Below are 21,768 nucleotides of genomic sequence, written 5' to 3'. Positions count from 1 at the left end.
CAACCCAGTCTGTGTCTGGTTCCTGATTTTAACAGTAGTTTTGTTTTGCTGTTCAGGATAAAATTTTTTACTAATTTTTTTTTGTAATATTTAAGTCTCTTTATTAGGAATGGTCACTAAATTTTATTTTATCATCTTTTATTGTCATACAATCATTGGCCTTTAGCTTTAACTTGCTGATATAATGGATTATCCTTTCTGTTTCAGAATAGTTTTAACATTTAATCATGAAGTATTATTCTTTTGATACATTTAGAATTTTTGCATCTGTAGTAATAAGTAAAACTGGCCTGTAGCTTTGTTTTGTTTTGTACTATCTTTCTCAGAGCATGCCATCTTTTTCAATACTAGTTTGGTACTGTTTAATTAACCAGAATCAGCCGTCCTCATAGAGATCAGCTGTGAGCTCATCAGGCTTCTCCAGCTGTGAACCTGGTAACCCCCGCAGCAGCAGCACACCTGCACCTAATTTGTGATGCCTCCATGGGACCTGTTCTAATCAGGTTCTCCATCTTTGTTGAGTCTTAGTAACCCTTGCTTTGTTGGGACATTTCTTTCAGTTTTCAAGCCTGTCACCATAGAGCTGCATGCAATATTAATGGCTAATAACTCCTTAGTTTTACTATTCTTTTTTCTTTCTAAAGATGACTCCTACATGTCTTCATTTTTCATCTTTCTCTTTAATAATAAAGACATTTTATGGCTACAGATTTTCCTCTGGTGCAACTTTAAATGTGCCGAAAAGATTTTGATATAAAATGTTCTCATTTTCATTGCTTTCTTGTTTTTACTTCCTCTTTGATCTAAAAGATATTTCTCTTGTTTTCCTTTCCTTTGACCTAAAAAATGTTTCTTAATTTCCAAGTTTATTTCTCCTCACCTTTTCATTATTGCTACTAAATTATGATAAAAGTAGGAACTATAAAATCTGTACTTAAAATATTATTATTTTACTATGTGGTCAAGAATATACATGATAGTTTTGTAAACCTCCTACTGATATTAAAAATTTTATTTTCTAGTCGAGGAATGTTAAGATCTATTTATGCCAACAAATCAAAATTATTGACTGAATTTTTCTATCTCTGACTTATTTTATGGCTATTAAATCTATCCAATTCTGAAGGAAGTACATTATATACTTTCCCACCATTATTACATTTTCATTAACTTCTCTTTGTTTTTCTAAAGCCTTTTTTTCTTTATAGTTACTATGTTATTTAATATGTAGTTTATGACTATAAAATCTTTTACTATTGTTTTTGTTGCCCTGTTTTGTGGTTTTTAATCTTAAATTCCACCTTATCTTATATTAATATTACATTCTTGTTCATTTTTCATCACTGTAAGCCCATCCTTTAATTTTCAATCTTTATCAATATGCATTAAGCACATTTCTTATAAACAAAACTGAGAGTAGTTTCAAGGTCAATATAAAAGTCTCTTTCAATGGAATATTTTATTCCTCAGCTTTCTGGAGGCAAAGGAGATTTAATCCCTTTATTTGGAGGTGGGTGTTGGGCAGTCAATAGATTTTTACAGGCTAAGCTCTGCCAACAATCTGTTCCGACCTTGCTTAGGGCTTTCTCATACTGTGTCCAGGTTTTCACTCGGGCCAGGGGAGAAAAACCCCAAACTGTGGCAGCCTATCTCTAAGATGGCCTTCGTCAATTTCTTTCCTTGTATATGGCAAGATATTCCCAGACTGCAAAGTGGAGACCATTCCTCTTAACGATCTGTTTGACCAAGAGAATATGTTAGATGTGATGCTCTGGGACTTCAAAGTTATGTCCTAAGAAGACTTTCAGCTTTGGCCTGGGCTTCTTTACGCTTGAATGCTCACTCTGCAGGGGACCAGCTGTCAGGTCCTGAGACTGCCATGTTGCAAGACACCCAACTAGTTACATGGAGAAGCCAACGACTTCCAACGACTCCAGTCTCAGACAGGTAAGAAATATCCAGCTGAACCTGTCAGTCTTCAGAACTGTGATAAAAATTGTTTTAAGTCACTAAGTTTTTAGCATGTTTGTTACATAGCAACCCATAACTGGAACACTAGTTTTCCTAAAGCCCAAAACTTCAATCAGGTCTAGCTGCTTGCTAGCCCGAGTGGCAGCTTGGCTAAGAGGCAGATCACTGGAACTGGGGCAAAAAAAAGAAAAACGCAAAAGGAAATGCATTTAAGTTGACATCTCTTTTAAATAAGCCTGAACAGCAAAGCTTATTCTTTCAGTAGTTTATGTCGACTATATTATTTGACTTAACCTGTTAGAAGAAGGGTTTATTTAGTTTTGAGTTTGGAATGGCTGTACCAAGTAGTATGATGACTCAATTTTGACACTATTTCTCTCCATTTGAACTGTGAAACTTTAGTCATATAGTGACCCATGGTAGCATCTGGCCATTATTTGGCTGAAATGCATATTTTACACATTAAGTTGATAGCTGTTTTTAAAATAATCTTGCAGTGCTAATGCCACGACAAAATATTCTTAGATTTTATAATTACATTAAAATATGTTAATTATGTTGAAGACAAGTAATGGCATTAATAACACACAATATTTAAAATATGAAATTTAATTATGAATATAAAGTGTTTTTTACCTCCATCAATGAGATTTGTGTTCATGGTCTGTGAATCTGCCATATTACAATCCTAGATTGTTTATTAAAACTAAGATTCTTAGTTTCATCTCAGACCAAAATCAGAACCTATGGAAGTATCTAGGAATCAAAGTTTTAAGCAATGTTTATTTTATTTAACTTAAATGTAGTATAGAGGCAAAACTATTATTGTTTACTAATGAATCTGTCAGAACTCTAAAATAATTATAACTGATGAGTATCTTCAAAAACATGTAACTTTTAAAGGAATTTTAAATTCATCAGTTGGGCAGGATAAAAAAGAAACTTCAGAAAACAAATAGTGAATATTCCCTGAAATAAAAAAACCCGAATAACAAGTACGTGTCATTAATGAAATACTTCATTTTCATTCAAATAAAATTAACTGGATTACTCACATATGCATCCCTAAGATGAGCCTCAAGGTAATCTTGCAGAATTTTTCTCAATAAACGTAACTATGTTTCTTAAACAAGGAAGTTCCCTTGAACAAAACAGTCTTCTTGCTTCCTAGTTACCAAAGTTCTCATAAGAGAAAAATATTTCACCATTTCCTCATGAAACTTAATAGCTTTTTAAAGTACAGATTCACTAAAGTCCTACATGGTATTGGTAATATTTCTTTCTTTTGAAATGGGAGAAGCATGCTGAAATAACTCTACAATAGCATAACAGCTGCACACAGCTAAGCTACATGTACTGGACCAAAATTCTGACCTTTCATAAATAGGAAATAAAAGTACAGCACTTATGAAAACACTAAGTACCATACCCAAGCTCATGTATGTAATACAGCTCAAGATATGTTATAATTATAGACTTACTGCCACTTATAAATAAACTCTAAACTTGAAGAAAAAGATGAGCCCTATTTTCCAGTGTTAGTATCTAGACATTATTTCCAAAAAACTAAAGACATGGGAAAAAAAATCCACTAAAACTGGCACTTCTGGAAGAGTGACTTCCTTTTTAAAGGTCAAAAATCACATTCTATTACATTTCTTTCTTTTTAAAAAAATTGAAGTATAGTCAGTTTACAATGTTGTGTCAATTTCTGGTGTACATTCTATTACATTTCTAAATCAGTTTTCCCCTCATATCTGCCATGAACCAGCAGATTACATGAACAAAGGCAGAATTAACTGTGTGCTCGTGGGGCTTTAACGTCTCTGAATGTTTTTGTTAGGTGTAATTATGAAATCAGTGTAATAACTGAGACATCTTTGATCTGAAGACTACATGTTTTGCCAGAAAAGTTTCAGTTTTCAAAAATTCTACCTCCCAGTTATAGATCTATTGAATTTTATTAGAACATAGTATTTGATTGGTTTAAGGCAATTGATAGGAAATAAGGAATATAAATGAAAATAAGGTAACAATGTAACACTTTGGCCTCTGGGTCAAAAATGACAAGATTTTCCGAGTACCTCAACACTAGTTAAAGAAATATATGGATATATGCTGCCACCATGTGGTTAAAAAAAAGAAAATCAAGACCATCTTGGAAAAGACAGAACAATCCAGTAGTGTCAGTAAAATGGAAAGTTTGTTTTCCTAACTCAGTCTCAAAACTCAGAGATGTTAAAAAGAAAAAAAAGAAAAGAAAAAACCAACAAAACCTCAGAGATGTAACTAACAAATATCTTAGTTTCTCTTAGTGAACCACACAGAGTTGTCATGATCCTGTCACTTTTGAGGCATTTAAATTTGTCAGTTGTTGCTCCTTTTTAAAGTTTCTATTAATTTACTCCTTGTTCTATGAAACAGTAGTAACTTCTTGTATTTGTCCTGAGTTTTTCCTCTTGTGGATCAATCCTCACCTTCTGTGATTTTATGATTTGGTGATTTTTATGAACTTCAACCACATTTTTCCCTAGCTGCTGATGTTCATCTGACACATCCTAATCTTTATATGTCCTCAGATAGTAAACTTGGTTCCTCAAATACCAGATTTTAGTTTCTAAACCCAGAACTTTATGGTTATATCAGGAATTCAATAATCATTAATAGGTAAGAAGTGTAAATAACCAAAGTTACAATGTTCAAAACTGTACATTTTGTTCAAGGTCTAGTGTTGTGTTTTATTTTGCTTCTAACATTTTTCTTAATGATGCCTAAAACACCTCATCATCCATGTCAGTACAAAGTTAATACACATTGAGAAAAAGTTTCTCCAACGAAGCTACGGTGCTTTTTAGGGAAAACGGGATTTCAGAGTCAAATATTCTACATGCACAGACTGGATTTTCTCTTTCTTCACTTGTGCTTGAAACAAAATTGTAAGGTGGTTCCACTTCTGGTAATGGCTCTTTAAGTCCCCATCTGACCAACCCTACCGCAGAAGTAACCTTAAATTCTGGACAAAATATAGAACAACTACCTGAAGGCACAGGAAAGTGGCCCAAATCAGGCAGATTCTGGAGAGGAGTCCATCTCCCAGAGGAAGAAGGGAACAGCATTTGGTGAACTTCTGGTCTTTTTTTTTTTTTTTTTTAAATAGCTTTTAGCCTGAGAGTAGGTCTACGGTGTGCCAAGTTGGATGACAAGGGTGCAATAAAAAGTTCTGCGTCCTTCTAGCTTAAAGGACAAGAAAGTAGAGTTTGGGGCAACCCAGTTGTTCTAAGGTGAGGAGGGAATTCCAGAGACAGCCAGAAAAGGGGAACTCTGAGTTCCGTGGATAATCTCTGCTGAATCTCTGGTTGACCTCTGAACAACACACATGTAGGGCAAAACCAAGCAGTCCTACTAAGGCCAAAAAAACTTGAGCTGCTGCCCAAGAGACAGAGTATGCAGCCTGAGTACAAAAAAGTTAATTTCCTGCTAAAACAAAAACATCAGCACTATCAGAATGCAGTCTCCACAAAAAGTTATAATGTTAAGATCTAAATTTACTCTAAGATTTTAGAAAACAATGTAAAGTTATTCAGCATTTGAGGAAACAGGAAAATGTGACCTATTCTTAAAAGACAATCAACAGGCATAAACTCAGAGGAGACCCAGACTTTGGAATTAGCAATGATTTTAAAGCGGGGATTTTAACTATTCTCAATGGTGTAAGGGAAAATACGCTCATAATGAATAAACAAATAGCAGAGAAATAAAAACCATAATAAACAACCAAATAGCAATCTAGAAGTGAAGAATCCCACTCTTAAATTTTACCCTAGAAAAACAAAAACGTATGTGCACACAAAAGTCAACGTTCAAATGTTTATAGCAGCTTCATTTATAATGTCTGCATAGTGGAGATAACTCAAATGCCCATCAACTGGAGAATGAATGAAATATTACCTAACAATAAAAAGGAACAAACTACTGATATATTTAAGAAAATAGTCTGACAATTTCTCATAAGTTAAATGACTGGTGGATGAATAGATGGATAGATATGTGATTAAGACAAGTACAGTAATGTGCTAATGGCAGAAATAAGTGATGGATATACTGATGTTCATTGTAAAATCCTTTCTAGTTACCTATGCGTGAAAATTTTACAATAAAATAGAACAGAATTATACTTTCTAGAGCTGGTGACTAATTCTGAACAGGCTAATTTCGGGAACATGAGCTGAGAGGTTATAAAAAAGAAAACATATTGGTTATAATCAGCCTACTTATTTTCCGAGAGCTTCCTCTGATTTGCCTTACTAGTTTAGTATTTACTCGGTAAAACTTCTCTATTTGCAAACTCGAGATTTTACTTTGTGTTTCTTCTCCAATATTATGTTTAAAAATATTAAATACTGAATAAGATTGGACTTTGTTATCTCTGGGAAATATTTCATTAAGTTCCTTTTCATTTCCAACTTTTTGGCTCTCATCTTTCAACTACTAAAGAAAAAAGCAATTCCCTAAGGACTCATAACAGTTCTTAAGAAGTCTGTCAAATTTTTTTAAAACTAAAATTTAGAAGCCTGTCAATGCCTTTTTCAAAGTCTGCATATTTCATTCTGTGCTTCTACTTATACACATGTAGAGTCACTGCCCAAGTGCAATATTACAATATGTTCACTTATAATATAATTTTTTGTTGACCCCCTTCCATAGGTTTATATTTGCCTAAGTAGTCAGTGATCCCAACCCTCACCCATCCTACAAGCTAAGTGAGGACAGAAGTGTGCTTTATCAGTGTGTAGTTCTTGGTGTCCTCAGTTTCTGGGCCACAGGCAGGCAAGATTATACGCTTGCTATAGTTTCAAGTTCATCCTTGACGTCCTTTAAAATTCTTGGGTGAATATCATCCAGTCATGTCATTTTTTAAAGTTTATATTTTATTCAACTTTAAATTTATACAACTTCATTTATAAGACCCGTGTCACTTGCCTTAAAATATCCAACCCTAAATATACATAAACTAAAGACTGAAATATTTGCTGAGTTACTGCATGAGGTCATTCAAGTAATATAATATGAAAATTTGGATCACGTCTTACTAAAAATCAGTACGTTAACAGTGACTGCAGTCATTAAAATCATGACCTTGTCCCAAGCCTTTTATCTTACTGATTATTAAACAAAGTAGTATTTCCTTTTATTTGTCAAATTTTGGAGAGCTTAGAATCAATGGACAATATCTTTCACTGGATGCATTTTCAATTTGTTCACTACGAGATAAAATATTTATTCTCCTTAGGAAGAAATCCAAATTTTCTCTCAGAATTGTTCAAAGGAAAATTTACTTTTTGGGGGGGGTGGGTCTAGAGACTTAAAATTAATGATATCACTACAAAAATAAAAATTTTTTGCTACTCCATTTGTATATAATGGGCATTTTTGTGTTTCTTATTATCTGCCTCTGGCCATCAATATTAAATAGTCTATATACAGCACACATTCTGAAGAGAAAAGAAGTATGAGATGCCACTGGAAGCATAATAGAAATCTCCAACTGAAAAATTACTAATTTCATTTAGTACTTTGAATAAACTGCTTTTCCTCACCTGCTAATTTAATAATCTTTTTGATCACCTTCCTTTCTATAAACGTTCCTCTGAAGATCATAATCTTCTCTATCTTCCTTACCTGGTGATAATCACACTTTTCAGTTTCTTTGTTTTTAAAGTGAGCCCCATCTTTTGGTGAAAAGATCATATATAGTTAAAACTCTTGCCATTAAGATAAATGATCTCACTTTAATAATAAAATTATTATTTTAAACACCATTATGTAGGATGTAAAGAAAGTTCAGAGTCCGTGCTGGTTTGACTTTTAATTTAAAAATATTCAGCCTATTTTTTCCTCAGTGTTGGGCAAGTTGACCTGACTTTAAGAGTGGTTTGATAGAAACAAGGATAAAGTGCTCCTCCAGGCCTCCCTCTTAAAAAAAAAAGAAGTCTTTAAGGAAGGCTGAGGTACCATAAGGTGCTACAGAACCAAATCTGAAAACTCATCTGCCTTGTCCCCAACAAACCCTGTGCCACCGTCACCGCTGCCACCAGCACCAGCACCAGCACCACTGGCACTGGCACCAGCACCAGCAGTTATCACCACCAGCACCGGCACCACCAGCACCACCGGCACCAGCATTACCAGCACCACTACCAGCACCAGCACCATTACCATCCTGGGCATTTTACGGAGACAACTGAGATAAAATGATTTGCCCAAGGCTGCAAAATTAGTAGCCACACTGGGACCTTCTAACTTTGTCCTTTATTATTTGACTATAGATGCAACATTTTTAAAAATTAGGAGCTATCTTTCAAAACGTGCAAAACAGTTTACATGCACAATGCAGCAAGTTAGCAGCAGAAAATAAACAAACACAACAGAACCTAAGGTAGCTGGGTTCATATCAGCACATCTGCCTCTCTGGCATTGCTCCTGCTGACTTCAGTGCTCCTATGAGGAGAAGGAAGAAAGCTGAGCCTTCATCTTGCCCAGAATATTGGCTCTGTATTAATGATGTAAGCAGATTCTGTCCAGCACTAATAGTGCAGCAAATTAGAGCATCAAAATATAAATTAAATTATAAATATTTATTTATGGATAATAGATCTTTGGTAACAGCTTTGGTAACAGGAAATAGAACATAAAATAAGTTATTCACATGAGACTTGGCTAAAAATCACATTTGTACTTTGAAACAGAAACGTGGGCAATTCAATGAAATGAATGGACAAATAGTACTATTTTCTCCATTTGACAGAGCAGAAAACGTTGAATGACTTGTTTAAGGTCACACACACAAAAAGTGTCAAGATATCAAGTAAGGTTCCAACCCTAACCTACTAGAACACGAACCCTGGGAAGGGCAGACACTGTCTCTTGTGTTCACTGCTGCCAGCGCCAAGCACAGCACCAGGCATCTCTGGGATTGATGTTTTTAGTGCACGTGCTCTGAACAGGTATTAGGAGCGCTAACTGTATTTGATGAAAAAGCAAAAATGACTGATAAATGGACAGGAGTCCCCTTTCATACCACCAAGGCGAATCTAATGAAGACCCGAGAAGGAAATGAGTTATAACAACGAAATGCTCACACATTTGACCTGGTGGATTACAGGTCAATATCACGAATGTACCCTGTCAATCTCTAAGATGGCTATTTCCAATTTAACCTTCTTCCTACTACTTATGAAGAATCACAGCAGACAGCATCCCTGAGTCTCATTTTTTTTTTATCATTGACTTTTATATTCCTTACCACACAACTTGAGGAAATGTGTATAGAAAAACTCGGAGCCTCTTCCCACCAGGGATCAGAATCACACAAACCTCTGTCAGTTGCTTCAGTTGAACTTTGTTCTCACTTAATTCTTCTGACAGGTCATTCTTTTTCACTTGGAGTTCAGCAATTTCTTTTCTTAATGGATTCACTAGTTCATAGAACCGAATCTTAAAAAAAAAATCGAATTAATAAATAGTCCTGAAACCCAAATTACAATTAAAGTTTGCTAATTAATAATACTCTCAATTATCAGTAGTATCAGGAAAGTATTAAGGTAAAGAAGGAAAGAAATGCCAGGGACTTTCAGATTACACGCCTGTATACTAAAGTTTTGTTGTACAAAACTGAAACAAAGTTAATTGTTTCTGACCACTAATACTTTAGTAAGTCTTAATGTTCAATGAAGTCCCCTCAAGGCCTGGATTATCTATGACTCCCCACCCTGACACAGTCTCTCTTTCCTCTGTTCCATCAATACTCCATTTTCTCCTCTCTCATCTTCTACTACTGTTCACACTATCAGCTAGTTATCTCCGGAACACATAGAGTTCAAGAGTTTTGCTCTTACTGTTTCCTCTGTTAGAAAGCTCTTCCACATATAAATGTCTGGCTTATGCTTTCACTCCCTTTAAGTCTCTGATTAAACATCACCGTATTAGTAAAACCCTCCCTGATTCCCCTAACTTGATTTAAGTTAGCATCCCCTACCCCCGATGGCAGTTCCTACCCTTCATCCCTGCTCTTTTCCCCAGTGTTTATGACAGAAATTCTACACATTTCACTTTAAATTTATTGTGTGCTGGTCCACTGGAGTGTAAGCTCCACGAGGACAGGAATTTTCGTCTGGTTGTCTGGTTTGTGCACTGCTTTAGCTCTGGTGCCTAAATATATGAAAAGCCTATTCCCTTGGCTCTTGGTGAAACTCTACACACTACCACTGCCATGGAAGGGATAGTCATGATGAATCAGGAGGTATTTTTCATGTCACTATTCCTTCCAGTAACCTCTCCTCCCACCCGTAATTCTCTCAGGGGAATTTGCTGGCCCTAACTTTAAAGTGTTCCATCTGATGAATTCCTATAAAACTAAGCTATCGGCAAATTAGCAGATGGTAATTAGGGACTATTTATTGTATAGACATACAATCCAAAACTCCTTAACATATTGCTGTATTGCACGGGTACCATATCTGGTAAGAGGTAAGTCCTAAGGTCAGTACTTAACACAATGAATCTGCATATCATTAACTAGTTAGGACTACTGTCTGAAAACAAAAGATATGACGTGGAACATTAACAAACCAGAGAGCAGAAACACGTATCACTGCCACTAATGGGACACTTTCTGTCTGCTATGGGTGAGGCCGCAATGACAGCACTTGAGATATTTAATTGGTTCTGGACAGTTCTTTGGGTAGAAAAATTGTATCGGAGCTGTTTAAATGAAAAGCTGAACAAGAAGACAGTACTCCGTTTTATAGGAAATCATTACTCTGGAAGCCAATCCAAGTGAGAACCAAGAGTAGCAACCACCACTCCAGCAAAAATAGTAGGTAATATTTATTATGTGTTTCCTCTGTTCTAAGCATAGTTTAAGCATTTTACATACATACTCAGTTAATCTTCACAATGACCTCAACAGAAAGGTGCTGTTATTATTATTATTAATCCTCTTACAGATGAAAAAATTCAAGCCTCTTAGGGTAAAATGACATCTATAAATTACAGACTCGTAGTCCTCAATGTGTGAATGTGTGCTCTTGGGACCGAGGCCCCACCCTGCCACACTGAAGCCCTTTTAGAAAATCTATATGATCAAAACTATTTTCCTAGCAACACTAAGATTTTCTGCCTGTTTTGCTCTTATTCTCTTATGCCTGACAAGTGGCCTTTGCCAGTAGCTACTTGATGTGTGATGGTATCAATGCCATTAAGGCTAATGAAATGTATGCTTCTGTATTCCTGTTTTTAGACAATATCTCAGCTTTAATTTCTAACATGGTAAATATGAATAGATATAGTCCATATAAAAAGAAGCTCTTTGGGGTCCTCAATAATTTTTAGAATGTAAAATAGACACTGACACCAAAAAAATTTGAGCCTACTGACATAGACCAATTCCATGTATAGATTTGTGTAACCAACACAGCAGTCAAATCCATAAAGATCTCCCCCCAGCACCCCCTTTCCATCACGCCCACCCCCGCTCCTCTGCTATCCCTAAGCCCTGGCAACCACTCATCTGGTCTCTCTACAATTTTTCATTTTGACAATGTTACAAACCACCTCAGTTTATGATAAAATAATTCATTTCTCTGGATTACCCAGCCATAACTTCAGAGCCCTATTTACCGCTGGATTTTGGAGACTGATGGTTGAGACCCTTTAAAATCTGGTGATCTGAATACCATTCACCATCTTCAGATTGGGGCCATAAAATAACTTACCCATTAGGTACCTCAAAAGTTACGGCTACTATGTAAATGACAAACTTCAGTTTGAAAATACATGCAGCTTTTTTTTTTTTAATACGATACAAGACACTTACAGATACATATTCAGGAATGGAAAGCTGATCTTCGGGAAACCCTTTTAGTTTCATATATTGCTCTTCTGTCAACTCAAAGTCACGCAGGTTTCGACGAATATCTCCAGCTTTCTCTCTCAGCTGAAGATTCGTCTCTTCTAGCTGTTTCTGTCTCAATAAAATAGTTTCCATTTCTTGTTTCATTAGCTCTTGATATTTTCTACATTAGGAGAGAAAGCATAGCAAGCTTAACAAAATCTTTGAGATTTGATTTTCTCAGTTACTTTTTTATAGTAACATAAACTTAAGAAATGAGATGCTTAATAGTATTTTTGGCTCCAGCTAAATGCTTATTTACTTAACTAGTTAAACATGAAATGACAGTGCTATACTAATTACTAAATGGGCAGCTACATAAATCATTAAATAAAAAACTGATATTCTTAAAAAAATAACTTTTAAAAATCAAATTATAAAATTACACATTTCTTCTGCTTAAGGTTTAAATCCTATATACCTGTTTTGGACCCTACTCATTAAAGTCAATTTCCATTTGTCTTTATCCAGGTACATCAAGGTATACCTCTTTAAGGCAGCAACACTGAATCACCATAATGTATTCATTCAATGAATGAGGTAATAAAAACAGTAATCCACATATAATCATTTTTCTCGAGGAATACATGTAGTAGACAGTTGTTGCCTACCCAAAGATTTTGAGCAGAAAGGCACCATCTGATTTTCCCTTCTCCCTGCTTCACTCCCATCAGCATACAAACATGCTGTTATTTGTTCTATCTTAAAACAAGTGAACCAAAAAAAAAAAAAAAAAAAAACACCCCACAATTTTTGACTCCACGTCACTGCCCCTTGTTTCTCAAAAGTTGTCTATACACACGCTTTCCAATGCTTTTCCTCTTAAACCCAGGCTCATCAGGTCCCCACCCTCCTACTGAAATCTCAGGGTCATCAATAATATCCAGATTGCTGATGATCAATTATCAGCTCTCTGCAATCCCTAATGATAGCACTTGGGACGTCTGGTCTCTCCACCCTTACACACTTTTAACACCATATTTTCCCCTCTTCATTTTCCTCCTTTTTTATTCATGGCATTTTCTGTCTTTCTATCTAGTTTGTCTTAATGTTGGCATACTCAGTCTTCTCCTCTGTCTGTGTTCACTCCCTTGGGGAATTCATCCAGTCTTGTGACCTAAATACCATCTATATCCTAATGACTCCCAGATTTAAATCTCTAAACCAGTCTTCCCACATATCTCCACATGGATTCCTAATACGACAACTGTAATTTAACATGTTCCAAATTAAACTGCTTTTCACTCACAAACCTATTCCACTGTGGTTTCACCATCTTAGTTGACAGCAACTCTATCCTTTTATTTATTCAGGCCAAAAATGTTGGTACAATCCTCCATTCCTCTTTTTCTCTTAAAACACACATCTAATCCATTAAGACATACTATCAGCTCTAATCTTCAAAATATATTCAGAATCCAATCATTTTTTACCACTACCAGTTATCAAGAGGATTATTGCAATGCCTTCTAACTGCTCTCTCTACTTTAATTTGATCAATGTCTAAAGAGTTAGAGTAGAAGCCCTATTATCCAATGCAGTGGTTTGCAGTGTTATCCCTGAGCCAGTAGCAATGTTAGCATCACCTGGAGACTTGGTAGAAATGCAAATTCTCAGGACTCAACTCAAGTCAGAATCTGAGGGTGGGATCTAACATTCTTTCTTAACAAGACTTCCACATGGTTCTGATGCAGGCTAAAATTTGAGAATCACTGATCTAATGTGAAAGTGCCTTATAATTGGTCAGATAATTTTTTAAAATATCAGTTAAACAGTGAAAACTTATAAAGGGAAAAGATACATACTTTGCACATTTACCTCTAATTAAAATATAGAAATAAACATTTATTTGTAAAACTTTCTACATATGATTTAGTTTTTTTTTAACATGGAGGTATGCTTTGTTTTTGTATAAATCATTTTTCATGTTTTCCAGTTCAATTTCTTTACAACAGCAGGAGGCCTTAAAAAGACACTTGGGAAGAAATTTGAGGATACTTTTTATAGATTTGATTTTTGTCCCTAATCTCTAAACATCCCTTGCTTACACTTAATTTGATAATCTTTTTAGTCACTCACTATTATTAAATCTTTCCAAATAATTCATTACAGTTTGCAGAGAAATGACATATCTTTTTGATACTCATTTTTAAATACAATTATAATTAAGTGATATAAGCATGTTAAGTAGAGTTGGCATATGCATCTTTGAGAGTAAACACATCAGACTCTTGATAAACACATAGCTGAGCTGGAGAACATATGTAGGCAAACAGAAGGTACCTTAACCCAAGAGAATTCAATGTGCCATAAAAATGTATCTGTATGTTTTATAGGCCAAATGAAGAAGGGTTAATCCAGACAGCCAGTTAAGTGGTAGTGAGTTTAGAGAGCTTCCACTGTCATTAATGGTCACTTACATCAGCAGTGTTTGTTGAATGAATGTTGAATTCTGGCTTTTTGTATTTTGTGTACTGCAACAGGTCGTTTTTTGTTGGTCTGGATGTAAAAATTATTACCATCTTTAATTTAAAATGTCTCCCTTTTAGCTAACAAAATCACATGCATGAATAGGTAATGATGTTACTTGTAACTGCTAAATAGGTATGCTTGTTTTTTAAAATTTTTACCTGGCATCCTTTTGTTGAAAAGTCAACTGGTTGTCTAATCTCAACGTTAGTAGCTGCTTCTGGTGAAGTGCATCATTAAGCTTTTCCTCCAATTCTTCAATCTTCATAAAGAGAAAAAGGTAAATTATATGGTCAATTTTCAAATTTATCATTAAAAAAACCCTTCTGTTTGAAAAATACTAAATATTAAAAAAGCAGTTGAAAGAAACAGGTAAAAATGGATAGAAGTTTTGTGTAATGGTTGTGTCTATTACATACTACAAGGTCTGCCCATACAAATGGTTGTCAAACTATGCTTTGAAACTGCTGCCTTTAAATGGTTTTTTGTCAGGCTGTCACTAAAATTATTTTTTCCCCTTACCCCAATCTCACTGAGAAACTCCCTGACAACTGGCATTTTATGCTGCTGCCTCACCCAGGTAATTATTTCCAGGCCAGACCCTGCCTAGAACATACACTCAAATAAGTATTTCTATTATACACCTTCAGCTGATGACCACGTGGGTGATATATAAATGTCCTCCAAAGCGGAACAAGTCATTAACCTCAATCTTATACTCCTTGCATCTCCCTAGTCAACAAAGCAAAGAAACCTGAGTCATGTTTGATATAACTAGTTCTCCCTCATTGCTTGTTCCGAACAGACATCATTGTTTTTTGTTGTTGATTTACTGCATAAAAGCTGTCAAAGCTGTCAAAGCTGTACCATCCTCTTTAATACCTGCTGACAAGTCTTCAGTTAGATCCCTATCATCTCTCACCTGGATTATTATAATGGTTTCCTCACTGGTCTCCCTGCCTTCAATTTTGTCAATTTCCAAGCCTATCTTCCTTTATTTTATCTTTTAAAAATGCTATCAAAAGTGTATTTCTCCAGGAAAAGGGAAATAGCTCAGTGATAGAGCCCGTGCCTAGCACGCACGAGGTCCTGGGTTCAATCCCCAGCACTCGTATTAAAAAAAAAAAAAACACCTGAAGTGATTTAAAAAAACAAACCAACAAAAAATTTATTTCCCCCATTTTAAATCCTTCAGAGGATCCTGACTGTCTTCATAATAAATTCCAAACTACATGACAGACTATACCTTTCCTTCTTGATCTGGCCCTTGCCAACCACATCTCTTGTCATTAGCTTAAAAGAAAACTCTGTTCCAGCCAAAATAAGTGCTTGTCATCCTCCAAATATGTTGTGTTCTCTCGCTTAAGCCTTCATGCACCTGATTCCACTCTTAGCCTGTTTAAAAAATTCTTTACTCTCACCCTTTCAACCCAGGCAATTCCTGTTCACCCTGTAAAATACGCAGATTAATTTAACAGTCAATCCTTAAGACATTCATGTGAATTCCTCTTGCTTCATCAAATTCTCCTTCTCTACTGGACCATTCCTATTGTTAAACAAACATATTTTGTCTCCCATTAAAAAAAAAAAAACAACACAACAATAACAAACCACACTCCCTTGATCACACCTGTTCCTCTGTTATAGTACCATTTTCTCTGTTCACCATCAAAGCAAAACTTTTATATGGTTTTTGTCCCACACTATACCCAAAACAGTTCTTGTTAAAGTTATCAATCACCTCCATAGTACCCAATCCAGTGGCTCTTTCTGTAGACTCATCTTACTTGACAGCATGATTTGGCAGAGCTGACCACTTCATCCCCTTCTGGCTGACATGATACTCTTCCTGGTTTTCCTTGTAACTCACTGGATCCTCTTAAGTTTCTCAGCTTCCTTTGCTGGATTTTCTTCCCCAATTTTAAATGTTTGATTATCACTGGACTTGATTTGGGGCCCTCTACTCTCCCCAGGTAACACAATCTAAACTCATACATACTCATGCCGATGTATATCACACACACACACACCCACCCACTCACTCCTCTGGTCACGAACTCTCCTCCAAAGTCTAAGTGACAATCTCACTTAGGAGTCTAATGGGCATATAAAGTTTAACGTGTTCAAAACAGAACTTGTATTTTACCTCCCACATCAGTTTTCTCCCAGTCTTCTATTTCTCAATAAATGGCTCCTGGAGATGAAGCTTAAACAAACTTGAGTCTTATATAAGGCAACAGCCTAGAAACTATCTTCCGCTTCTACCTTAGCCGCCCTTAGTCTATTACTTCAGTGCCACTTTACATACAAAAATCAGGACATGTAATTCTAATTGCCTAAAATTTGTGAATGGCTTCTCTGACTACTTAATCTAAAGCAAGGGTTACTATACAATGGTAATGGACTGAAGCCAGCCCACGTCCCATTCCTGTATAGCCCACAATCTAAGAATAGGTTTTACATTTATAAAGTTGTGATAAAAAAAAAAAAGAAGAAAGAATATGTACCAGACTATATGTGGCCCGCAAAGCATAAAATATTTACTGTCTGGCCCAGGTCTTTACAGAGAAAGTTTGCTAACTTCCTATCCAAAGCAGAAATTATGTTTCTCACTTGAATGCGATCTCCATAAAAAAAGGACTGTCATATTCATTGCTATATTCCTGGCAACATGTCTCAATAAAGGTCTTAAATCAACAAACGGTAACCACATTCCTCATAATTACTATTTCACAAATCAAGAAAACTGTTACCACAAGGAGAGAAACTTCTGCTTTTTTCAGGGTCAGAACTTTTACAATTTTGACTATTAGATTAAGTCCCTCAACTCAGAGACACTCAAGCTAGAAGAGTCACACTTCCATTTCCTAAGCAGTAAAGAACCTACAGATCTCTAATGAGAGAGAAACAAAAGAGATTTGAGCATTCAAAAACTGACAGGCAGGAAGAGTGAAGAGGAAAGGAAGGAGAAAGTAAGTGGAGAAAGGACGGAAATGCAGGCAGCAACAAGTGGGGATAAAAGTGCAAAGCTAACAGTCCTCTAGTATCAGGAAGTTCAGCCTAAGTGTCTCCCCTTCTAAGTCTCAGTCAGCAAGCAGCTGAGGAAGTGGGAATCAATGCTTTTATGTTTCCTGGGACCACTATGCTTGTTTTCAGACATGGAGAAATCAAATAAACACGGGTCAAGACGTTCACAGTGATAAACTGAACCATTAGGAAAAAGCTGTAATAAATATAAACATTGTATTGCTGCTATACTGGTGGGAAGAGATGTTAGATTATGTAGATTTACCTATTTCCTAACTGAAAAAGACCGTGATCTGTTGAAAAAACCATCACTTATCTCCCAACATCAAGTCTTCCCCTCTTTCTCAGGTAACTGATTTTCATTAGTGACAACAATATTTCCAGTTAAAAACTTACATGTCCCAGCTGAGCTCTCCTTGACCAGGATGCTATGTAGTCCTAGTCAACTGAGGTCACAGGCTTGAGCTTCTGGGAAAGCTTCTGGGACAGACTCACTGGCAAAGGCCCCATTTTCCCTTCACCCTTCTCCTTATTTCTACCTATAGCATTGACACAAAAGTGTCAGCAAATCAGTCATCTGTGATTTTGAGGTGAAAAACATAAGCAAGAAGCAGACACGTAGAAGACTAAAAGGAGCCTGGGTTCCTAATGATATCAAGGAGTAACCATACCAGGTCTAAATTACCTATTTTCAGATTCCTGTTATACCAGAGAAATAAAATCCTTATCTTGCTTATGCTACAGGTTCCATATTTCTGTTACTGGCTGCCACCGTGTTCCAAGTTTCTGGTCCTAACAGCTGAATTTAATCTCTGAAGCACTGGACAGCTGGTTCAATCTTTTTCCACAGAAGAAATACCAATAATATTCACGACACTTGACCATTCAGGACTAGTTGAATGCATCCAATGACAGAAAGCTCAGTAACTTAAAATCGTACCATTTAAATGCTAATAACAAGAACAGTTTTAAGCTCAGCAGAAAACTGCCTTTCCAGTGACTCCCAACCATTTCATGGAGCTGCTGAAGGAAATTTATTGTTTGCAATGCTGGAATGTGACATTTTCATCTCTGTATCCCTGATGGTCAATCAATCAGTAAGCTCTGGACAATGAATGAATGGCTAAAAATACAGTTCCTCCATTAATTCCAGACTCACACGTTTTCACATTTTTCACCTCTGAAGATGGAATGCATCTTACAATCCACAGCACATAACAGTTTCACTTGGTAGTTTTTGACCGCACAGATACATGTAATGGTCCATCTTATAATCAAGATGCCTTAGATTTGACGAATTATGGAGGATTAATTCTTCTACCATATTTCTTCCCATATTTGACAGCAAACAGACCCTAAGGGGTTTTTAAGCAGGATTTTGCTCATAGACAAAAACCCCAGAAAGGTAGAGTAGGGGACTACTCTGGAAAGCAATTTGGAAGTATACATATACCCTGTGAGCCAGAAACTCTACTCCTGAGTATATGTCAAAGAAATGGTGGCACAGCTCTATAAGAGAACATCTAAAGGTGGAACCCACCTGGGTACCCATCACCATGGGGGTGGGTGGACAGAATGGTAGATGCATGCCAGAATTACGTACAAGTGGAAAGCAAAGGACCAGATGGACACCCAGTAACATGAATGATTCTAAAAACAGCACTGAGTTGAGACGAAAAACTACGTAAGAAATGAAATCTACAACAAAACATGCAATTCACATTAATGTAAAGGGAAAAAATAAGAAAAATACCCATTTTCAAGAATAAATGTTTATAATAACTGTAAATGGAATATAACCTTTAAAAATTGTGAATCACTATGTCTTGCACTTGAAACTTAATGGAGTACTGTAAATCAAAACATACCTCAATAAAAACTTTTTTAAAAAGGAACAAATGTTAAAAGAAAAAGAGAGAGAGGGAGAAAGGGAAATGAACTACAGAGTTAAAAAGAATAAACATATAAGAAGTGATCTTACAAAGATCAATGATGATTATGTGTCATAAACTCAGGAATATGGCTAACTTAACCTACATTTTCAGCCCAACCAGAAAACTACAACAATGAAAAACTATACATAAGCACCATGGGATACATAAATAATGATATAAGTGCTGCATAAGTGTAAATACTTCTGTTACTTATTTTTAAGTAGTATTATAAGGCATCTAAGAGCTTAAGTGCATTGATTAATTTAATCCTCCCAACAACTCCATGACGTAAATACAATGATTATTCTTATAGTTGAGCCTTCAAAAGCAATTCATCCTTGCCCCACCTTTAAGTCATTCTTTCTTTCAAGATGTTTTATTTGGTACACAAATAGTATTCACTCCCCCTTTACTTTTAAAAATAGCTTTTTTAAACTACGCAAAAAATGTAATTATTTTCTTGAAATTTTAAATGCATCATTTCAAGTTCAGATTACATTTACATAAACTTAATTCTTAATTACCTGCAGTTTGAAAACAATCAAGCACATAGAGAACAACATTTATACACGATCTTACCTTTGTAAGATAATCAACTTTCAAATTGTCGATCATCATGTTTTTCTGTGATAGTTCTATTTTCAGTAACTGAATATTATGAAGTAGTTCTTTCCGTTCAATTAGCTGCCTGGTGATTTTGATTTTATTGTCTCGCTCTTCTGATGAGGAAATATCATCTGTCGGAACTGTTGTTTCTAAACTAATATCTTCGGATTCCAGAGAGCTAGAGACGTTCAGTTTTTTTGATGCCTTGGCAACTTTTCGAGACATTTTTAATTATTACGGGTCACTTTTCTTCTCCAATTCCACTTCCGATTTTCTGTAGGTTAAAGAATATTGATTGAAACATACTCAAATTCTCTGTGGAATGCATAAAGTATATCAAAGTGTACTGTGGATTCCTAAGTAATTGTTGGCAAACTGGAGAACCTCAAATCCAGGACAGATTGGTAAATTACTGCTCAAATCAAACGTATTAAATCAAACTTATTAAATCCTATTATTAACTCATATCTTTGATGAATAAAAAACTCAGTTTCTGGGGAGGACTCTTACTTAAACAAAGAAGTGTATGAGATAAAGGATAAAGTCCTAAATCACTAGTACTCAGGAATGCTACTAATAAAAACAGTACATTTTCAAGATAGAGAAGTTACTTCTGAGTTGGTCAGGGGAAGGTTACACAGAGGTAAGACTTAGAATCTTAAAGGATTTGGACAGAAATAATAAAAAGGAAAATAATGCAGGTATTAAGGTCGTACAGAAGTGGTGAAAGTGTAAAACAACAGAAGGGGATAGTGGTAGTCAGGCTGGACCAAGTCTGTGTGAATTTGAGTGGTGATTCCCCCCCCCCCCAACACACACACACATAAGGGCTGTTCCTCATACATAATCAAGACTGTGGACGGCCTTAGATGTTTCAATATGTTCCAAATTTATTCTATCGGCAATGAGGCATCACTGAAGACGTTTTAAAAAGGGAAATAGTGAGATAAAGCACTTTTATAGACTTGTAGATTGTAAAATGAAAACAAGAGAGTAAAAGAACAATTCATCAATCTAAATCAAACTGCTTATCCCTTCACAAAAATTTCAGCAACTCTCCTGTATTAATACTATATGACATAATAAATTACTACGGTATTGTAGACACCAGCTTTTCTAAACCGAAGGATTAGACAAAAACAAAGGTGTGTGGAGGGAAAACGGCAAGACCTTTGGTTGGATCGTCTTCCTTCGTTTTTAAAGGGACGAGGGTAAGAAAAGGTGAACTCAAAGACAGGCAACATCACCTGGATTACACAAGGTCAGGGAATGGGGCTGCCCACACGTGCGGTGTGAAAAATAAAACGCGAATGTGGCAGCATCAGAGGATTCCCTGCCCCACGGGGAGAAGGAAGGGGTAACCGCGAGGTACCTGGAAAGGTTCAATCACTCCACATAGAAGGCTGAAGCGGTCGCCACCGCCCTCACTTAGAAGAGCCGAAGGTGTCCCCAGACAGCAGCTCAGGTTGCAGCCCCTCAGCAAGGAACCTCAGGCCCGGGACCGTTAGGACTCGTAACCAAGACAACCACCTCCGCGCCGGGAGGACAGGGGAAGCTGCAGCTGCATAAGTCCACGCCGGAACCCCGTCCTCCCCGGTGCACCCAGGCGCGGGAAGCAACGCACTCTGGGAGTTGGAGTCCCGCGGCGGGACCCGCCCAATTCGCGGGCGGAAATGGCTCCGGGCTCCGCCCATCTGTCTGCTTTCGCCCAATCCTCGCAGCCCTCAGAGAGCCAACCAATGTCAGTCTCTAAGTTTTCCCGCGAGAGGCGGGGAGGTTTACTAATACCCTGGAGCGGGAAGGGGCGAACCT

At 36.4% G+C, this 21,768-nt stretch overlaps 1 protein-coding gene across 6 annotated transcripts in view; it reads right to left on the bottom strand.

Annotated features, from left to right (window-relative positions):
• The window catches only part of PIBF1 (progesterone immunomodulatory binding factor 1), a 172,621-nt gene extending 151,041 nt beyond the window's left edge, over positions 1–21,580 (bottom strand). For 3 of the 6 annotated variants that reach the window (XR_012511732.1, XM_010973552.3, XM_010973553.3), the window contains exons 1-5: positions 21,329–21,580; positions 19,930–20,230; positions 14,551–14,651; positions 11,846–12,044; positions 9,346–9,465 (exon numbers count right to left, since the gene is read on the bottom strand). Coding sequence is in view for 5 of the 6 variants with exons in the window: in XM_010973552.3 (XP_010971854.1) it covers positions 9,346–9,465; positions 11,846–12,044; positions 14,551–14,651; positions 19,930–20,181 (672 nt within the window). In the remaining variant the exon portion in view is untranslated. Of the gene's footprint in view, positions 1–9,274; positions 9,466–11,845; positions 12,045–14,550; positions 14,652–17,812; positions 17,956–19,929; positions 20,231–21,328 lie in introns of those variants that run through there. The other 3 variants (XM_074378311.1, XM_074378312.1, XM_045509114.2) reach the window with 2 other exon arrangements.
• Between the last annotated feature and the right edge of the window lie 188 nt (positions 21,581–21,768).

This window comes from Camelus bactrianus, chromosome 14 (assembly GCF_048773025.1).
Source record: "Camelus bactrianus isolate YW-2024 breed Bactrian camel chromosome 14, ASM4877302v1, whole genome shotgun sequence".
Lineage (NCBI taxonomy): Eukaryota > Metazoa > Chordata > Mammalia > Artiodactyla > Camelidae > Camelus > Camelus bactrianus.
This window is presented reverse-complemented; position numbering and strand designations above follow the sequence as displayed.